This window comes from Impatiens glandulifera, chromosome 7 (genome assembly GCF_907164915.1).
Source record: "Impatiens glandulifera chromosome 7, dImpGla2.1, whole genome shotgun sequence".
NCBI lineage: Eukaryota > Viridiplantae > Streptophyta > Magnoliopsida > Ericales > Balsaminaceae > Impatiens > Impatiens glandulifera.
This window is the reverse complement of record NC_061868.1, coordinates 3,456,540-3,464,207: the sequence shown is the minus strand read 5'-3', so window position 1 is coordinate 3,464,207 and position 7,668 is coordinate 3,456,540. Positions and strand designations below refer to the sequence as shown.

The 7,668-nt window shown below is 30.8% G+C and overlaps 1 protein-coding gene across 1 annotated transcript; it reads left to right on the top strand.

The window, feature by feature from the left end:
• The first annotated feature begins 609 nt into the window (after positions 1-609).
• Positions 610-7,313, top strand: LOC124910332 (stem 28 kDa glycoprotein-like). The gene is made up of 4 exons (XM_047450965.1): positions 610-690; positions 5,259-5,607; positions 6,684-6,893; positions 7,002-7,313. Exons 1-4 carry the CDS (start codon positions 651-653, stop codon positions 7,177-7,179), a joined length of 777 nt encoding a protein of 258 aa, XP_047306921.1. The 5' UTR covers positions 610-650; the 3' UTR covers positions 7,180-7,313.
• The last annotated feature ends 355 nt before the right edge of the window (positions 7,314-7,668 follow it).

The following is a 7,668-nucleotide window of genomic DNA, read 5'->3' as shown; positions in this document are numbered from 1 at the left end:
TCAGGTCAACCCGGATTGACCCGAACCCAATTCAACCCAATTTTCTTTTTCAGGTTATATTTTGAGTCTGACCCGAAATGATTCAAATCCGAAAACCTCCAACTCTAACCCAATATTCTTCGGGTCGACTCGTGTCGGGTCGACGGGTCGAGTTCATTTTTTGACACGTAGGAATATTAATAGAAATTTTTTAAACATCATCCCATTGTCATCCAAATTCGCGCCAACAAAATCTCATTTCAAACTCCCGCCATTACAATGGCGGTGAGAATTGCAGATTGCTTTCTTCAACTACACAACGCTGAAAGTTCATTCTCGCATCTAAATCCAGCCGCTAGTTGTAGGAATCAACTGCTTCAAATGAACGCAAGCCGCTGTTCCCTCGCATGGACCGCGACGCGCCTTCGAACGGATCCCTTCATTACATCTCCATTCAGTTAATACTAGCCCTAAATCCCTCCAAAGCTTCCAAAGTTCATAAATAATTTAAATCGCCTTTGAATACTTCCAATTCTAATTCCCTTGATCTTTATTTCTGATTCGATTGTTTCGCCTGAAACAGGTTACTTATCATGGTTTAATTAGGCTTCCTCGGGTTTCAATGAATCAAGGAGGGGTTCCAAGTTCCAATTTCCAACAAAGATGTGTGAATGCTATGCGTTTTTGGATGCTTTACCAACAAATGCAAAGGTATGCTCTTCATCCTGGTCCCAATGGACCCAATCCTTTGTTCTTTTAGTAGATTTCATAAACCATATGCATGCTACTGATCTGTTAAAATGATTAAGCTTATTGGTAGATAAAGGAATAAAGGTTTAAGCAGTATTCATGTATTATAGACTATATTCAACACCCATAATACATATAATTAGTGTACTTCAATAGACTTGTTATAAGGAATTGAGAAGAAAAGGGAATAGGGGGATAAATATTTAAGCAATCATTCTCTTTTGAAAAGGTTTGAATTGCATGAGATAGTATTAACAGCACAATAAACACTTGATAGAAAAGTTCAAATCATTATTAGATTCATCACTAATGGGGCTATATTGGAGGTATCACTTTTTTTTAGCCATACATTTTTCAATTGAATCAATTCCATGTCTTTTCCTAACGACTTCTGCACAGGAAGTTAATACTTTTTGCCACTTCTTCTTTCCACCCAATTAAAGGAAAATGCTGATTTCATTAAGAATCATTTACAGCCAATTAGATGCCAAACATATGATAGTGGTATAAAAAAATGCCGACGGACTAAATATGACCAAACAATATGCTATGCTTTTGATTCATTGACATTTGAGATAAGCCAATCTTTGGAAATTAGAGGAAAACATGTGGAAAAGAGAGAAATGAAATCAAGACCAACTGTTGCTTGTTGAAACTTAATGAGTTATAAGTTAGGTGTGGAGGCTAGGATTTGCATAAAAATAGTGTAGCTAGTGGGGATATACTTTGGGAGTAGTCCTAGAAAAAAGAGATGAATCAGTTTTGACAGGAAGGAGGAGGATACAGAGTTATTGTGAAAAAAACATGTAGACATTGAGAATCAATGAGATACATTTGGCACCCACCAAGGAAACCACACAATTGTAGGTGTAGGGGCCAGCTTTAATTTTCACAATGGCACTAGGCACTACTAGCTGACAAAGAGAGAGAGTGTGTGTGTGGCTTCAAGATCTACATATGGATAGAAAACTAGATATGATAAAGATTTTCTTATATGTAATTAGGGTATGTACTCATTAAGCATTTAGATATTGCTTAGATTTGTATGATTTTCTTCCTTTGAACTACATGCAGGCTTCTCTTAATTTGATTCATTTAATGATTAGGTTATCTAGTTAATGATCAATTGATTCTTATCTATTGATACAATGTTTCATTTGTCCTCCATTGTCTGATTCTCCTCATATTATATACTATATGTCAACTCATCCATGTTGGGATGTATGTGCCTTTGGCACTTGTGCCAAAGTGCCACGCCCTTTACCAATAATATATTGACCTAGAAAACAAATTCTTTTAAGATAGCATTTGACTGCCAATAAGTGTTAGCTTTAGTTAAGATTTTGCACTTCTAATGTTCTTAATTGTGGGTTTTAAGTCTCACCAGCTTCCTTAAAGGGAAATATATATATATAATGTGTACAATTAACTTTTCTTAAACAAAGTAAATATCTTTCAACTTTTGACCAATAGATGACTTTGTTTGATAGTTTTTCATTTATTTTTGGACCTTTTTGTTATTGTCTTTGTTGATTTTGATTAAACGATCTTTAATGTTATTTTGGTGACCTTTTTTAAAACAAAAGAGAGCAGCAAATAGACCCAAACAATGATTTTGACAAATTGAAAGTTAATATTATTAAACAGAGAATCCAACAAATTAGTTTAATTCAAAAAAGAGTTACTTGAAAAAATAAATGTTACCGTTTCTATTCTCATTAAGAACGTTTCAAATGACGTGGGATCATGGCAGTAGGTGGCGTGATAGCTTCTTATAAATAAATAAATTATTATTTTCAAAAGGTGAGTTGTGTTAGATTTCTTCATATAAATAAATTATGTTTTTTTTTTAAATGCATTAAATAGAATCAACAATTCAATCAAACTTTTACATGATAGGTTTTCAATTTGCTATTATAGGAGTCACTATGTAATTAAATTGTTTCATATATGTGGATTGTTGTATTAGCACTTTCATATTTATTTACTATATTTAAAAGTCTCTAGAGGTCTCTTTTGCCTTTCTAATTTTTTTATATAAAAAGAAGGTTGTCTAAATAAACCTTATATAGCCCCCTAAAAATTAATGTTTACCCAAAATGAGCAACAACTTGCTTTTAAAACAAAAAGAAATCAAGTAACAACTATCTATTAAAAAATTCTTCAACATTGAAAAAGTTATTTAAAAATACTTGCATTGTTTTCTTATCCCAGTCGTGCAATAAAAGAATTCAACATCCTTTAATTAAATTTCAAGACTGTTCATACTTTTTTTCTTTTAAAGATCCTTCTAGTCCATTCTTTCAATCCAATAAATTATAGTTATGGAGCCTAACCTAGATCTTCTTTACCTTCTTGAGTTACACCAACTAATCTATCAATTTAAAAATATTATCTCAGTCCTTGACTTGACCCAAAGAAGTATTATTTAGCACCCAAAAGTATGACTAAAAGAACAATTAAGAACTTTTGGGGAGTCATGGTTTTGTAGGATGTCTTAATTTTCTCAAAAGAATAGTCTAAAAATTACTATATTTTAAGCATGTTTCCGAGAAGGCAAACATAACAATTTAGGTGTTTTTAACGGGAATAGATAAGTCTCTTAAATCTTAATCAAATTTTTTCTCACCTATTTCTATTCATTATAGGTATATATGTAATCTTTGCAATTGTTTTTGAGATATTGTGTTTGTACTTATTCTTTTAGAAGAAGTCATTAAAGAACAGACCGAAAGAACTCATTTTCAATTATCTTTAAAAGGTTTGTATGTTTATGATGCAATCTTTATATTATGTGTAGTTTGAATGCAATTTTTCTTCACTTATACAACATTTTTTTTTTCAAAAGTAGATTTGATACCACAATTTGCAAAATTTTGAATTCTTTTTGTAGTTAATCCTGTCCATTTAAGTGGTGGTGATGCTGCTAACCATAATAGGTAGGTTCTGACTGGTTTTGTCATTTCTGGCCTGGGCTACAGCTGACTAAAGGTGATATATTACTAATATAATTTGAAAAAAAAGCTTATAAGAACTGACTAGGGAAGGGAAAATGATCCCGTCAGTGTATGGCCCAGTTCTTAGCCACTTTCGGCCGAAAGATGTCATACAACCTTGATAATAGGCCAAAATATTAATATATTGAAATATGTAAGTGACACTATTGGTGCTGACGTGCTCACGGAATTTTGTCTTTGGAAATGGAAAAAAGATTGCATTAGAGTGCAATAATTTCTTTCAAGAATTCATCTGTAACAAAAGCCAAAAGGGAGTTCATCATGCCCCCCTCTTGGTACATACACGTAGAAGCATTTTATATATTTTTTTAATACTTTTCACTAATTCAATTCTTAGGAAGACTAGTACTCCAAACCAAGTTAGCCCAGTAGTTAGAGTCGGTTTAAAAGACCAAAATGTCACGGCGGATGACATACTTGTTATTTGAGTCACCAGGATTAAGAGCATGTTATGTTTTAGGCTCAAATTTTAGATAAAATCATAAATAAATGTGATTGTGTTTGTAAACTAAACTTACTCTATAGTTTTGGTTGTGAGAAAGCTGGTAACGCTAAATTGAAGTGGGACCAGGGCAGAGTTATGATTTAAAATCTATCCGGACTAAAATATTTTCACAAGATTACCTAACATTTCGGGTTATCCTAGCTAGAATCTAGATAAACCATGAGGTAGATCCATCATTAATGGTGGGGAGTGATAACTTCTTAAATATTAATAGTGTTTTCTTAGATATTAATAATGTTGACTTCATCAGCCACTGCATGTCTCTGCATTTTTTATCTCTATATTGTGAACTTCTTGAAGAGTAATAGAGCATATATATATATATATATATATATATATATATATATATATATATATATATATATACAATTAAATAGATTCTTTCTTAGGTAGTCTTTGGATTGATATTTAATGTCGATTGGTGATTGGGTATTCTCCCACTAGTCTTTATTTTGCTTACATTAATTATTCACAGTCCACTTTACCTTTTTTGTTCATTTATGTGTTTTACCCCCTAATATTTACCCTTTGCTTGTTTTCTCACCTTTAATCTATAAAATGATCAAGAACAATTTTACATTTTTTTCTAATAGAGAGAAAATAATATTGTTCAAGGCCTTGTTTGATTATTTAAATGAAGTGATTAATCTAGAAAAATGACATAAAAGAAGTGCTAGGTTTACACGTGCATTTAGGAGGTTTTAAAATATAAATTATTTAATTATGGATAAGTAATGATTATCTTTCTAAAACTTTGTGGAGATGACTTTGTTTTAATTATTGATATTATCCCGATTGATTATTAGTAAGTAGTATCTAGCTATAGATTCTTAGACTACCTATTAAAAGGGCAGTTTAGTAATTTCCTCCAAACATATATATGACCCATGCAAATTAAGAACTTCCCTATATAAAGTAAATGCACCTTACTTTCTCTTTTCCATTGTAACATCTTCAATCCATCTTGAAAATATTAAAAATGAGATTCTTTCTCTTCCTTCTTGTAGTAGTAACCATGGCAGCACCAATGACTTGTAACAAAATTCACCCTTTAAGGGAGCGGCCTGAGGCGGTTGGTGGTGGCCGGTCCCTTGGACTGTCGTGCTTGAGCTGGCGGTTAGGGGTGGAGGCTCATAACATAATTGGATGGGGGACAGTTCCATTGGGTTGTGAGAAATATGTTGGGAATTATATGTTGGGACAACAATATAGGAAAGATTCAAAGGCGGTTATATCTGAGGCTTTGGTATATGCAAAAAGCTTAAAGCTTGGTAGAGATGGGAAAGATGTTTGGGTATTTGACATTGATGAGACTTCTTTATCTAATCTTCCTTATTTTGCAAAGCATGGATTTGGGTATGTTTTCTTCTTCTTCTTCTTTCTTTTTGACTTTAAATTATTATATTAGTTCAACTATTGGCTTTGGTTGGTTGGTTTGATGTGAGTTATTTGGAATTGTTTATGTTAAAGAATATGTGGTCAAGTCAGCAAAACCTCACCTTCTAGAATAAGAATTAGGTTGGCTTTTTGTTTAGAGAAATAAGGAGATAGTAGAGGTTTAATTTGTTGAAATGGCCACATCTTCTTTTAACAGTTTTCAAATAATCCAAAGTCAACCATGTCATACTCATTTACAATTGTATTGCATTAAAATCATTAACCAAAACAATTTAGGCTATATCTAAATAATTCTTTTTTACATCCTATAATAGTTTTTCCCAATTAACTCTACTCTGTTGTGGGTTTGTTTGATGTTAGTTTTTTTTCATTTTCTTTTTCAAAAATCAAAACAAAACATGTTTGGTATAATTATTTATCAAAAATCATTTTTATCATCCACTTTTCACATTAAAATATTCATTTAATTCAATCACATGTTTGATTCTAAATAAAATAAAACTACCTTCACTTTTTATTTTAACAATTATTAAAAGTGACTGTAATTGTAACTATACAAAATACTTACTTTACAAGATCTACATCAAACAAGCTCATAATCTATCAACAAACAAGTTAATTTGAATATATAAGCAATCCTTTAATCAAACAAGCCATAAGTAATTGCACTTAAAACAAGTATGATAGTTAACTTTTTGCACAATTTTTTATGAATAAACTAATAAAGGAAAAATGAAATTCAAACTTAAAAATATCATTATCCAAACACTCTCAAAAGTTAAATGTTAGATAAACATTAAAAAAGTAAAGGTCATGTATAATCCTTTAGAATGATACTAGATTCTGAATAGTACTTAGTTCAATTATTTGAATCACTTTTTTTAAAATAATAGTATCAACATTCAACAACATGCATATATTGATGAGTTATATTAATTATAAATGCATATTTACATTTTTACATTTTTTTTCTTATGTTTGTAAGTTACGTTTAATAAATCAAACTCGTAAATCATTTCTTTATGTGGTCATAGGGCGGAACAATATAATCCAATTCTATTCAACAAATGGGTTGAAGAAGGGAAAGCTCCTGCCTTGCCGGAAACCCTTAAACTTTATAAGAAGCTTTTGTCTTTGGGCATCAAAGTGGTTTTTTTGACGGGGAGACCGGAAGATCAACGAAACATAACTGCAATTAATCTGAAAAATGCGGGTTATTCTCATTGGACCAAGCTCATATTTAGGTAAGATTTATAAATCACGTTTTTTTCATATATAGTTTAATTGTTTAATTAAAATATAAAAATAGACAAATAAAATTTTATTTTGATTTGTTGTTTTTGATGTTGAAGGAATGGGAAGAATAAGGGTATAAATGCAATTACATACAAGTCAAGGAAAAGGGAAGAGATGGAGAGAGAAGGATACAGTGTGGTGGGGAACATAGGAGATCAGTGGAGTGATATCTTGGGGACCCACATTGGTAACCGGACATTCAAGTTGCCTGATCCTATGTATTACATTAGTTGAATTTCAACTACTTTTAGTTATTTTTATATTATCTTCATGCTTCATCTAATAAGTTGACAATTTCATCATTTATGATTTTATATTATTATGAAGCTAGTGATAGAATCTATAAGTTGTTGTGTTTATGAGTTTATTTCAAATAAATCTAATCTATTTAAAACTATTCAGATTAATTTGATGGTTTATAAATTATTTAATTTGGTAAATTAATTAAATTAAGTAACAAATTCTTAAAATTAATATATTTCTAAGGATGACAAGAGAGATTTCTTCTAAACAATTGGTAAAGACGGGCTTGTTTTTATTTGTTTCTAAACGGTTAATTTTATTTGTTTCTAAACGGTTAATTTCGTGTTTCATATGTGTTTGGTGACAAGCTAAGCATCTATTTTGTATTATGTTTAAGCAAAATATCATTTATATTATATTGTATTGACTTTTAAAAAAAAATTATTCATGACTTATTTTTGTTAGAGGATTAACTATTTT

What these genes read in the sequence shown, in the direction of transcription:
- LOC124910332 (XM_047450965.1), top strand. Translation starts at nt 651, where the DNA reads ATGCTATGCGTTTTTGGATGCTTTACCAACAAATGCAAAG. An exon ending in TTTGCAAAGCATGGATTTGG is followed by an intron (nt 5,608 to 6,683) that starts GTATGTTTTCTT and finishes ATGTGGTCATAG; the next exon opens with GGCGGAACAATATAATCCAA. An exon ending in TGGACCAAGCTCATATTTAG is followed by an intron (nt 6,894 to 7,001) that starts GTAAGATTTATA and finishes TTGATGTTGAAG; the next exon opens with GAATGGGAAGAATAAGGGTA.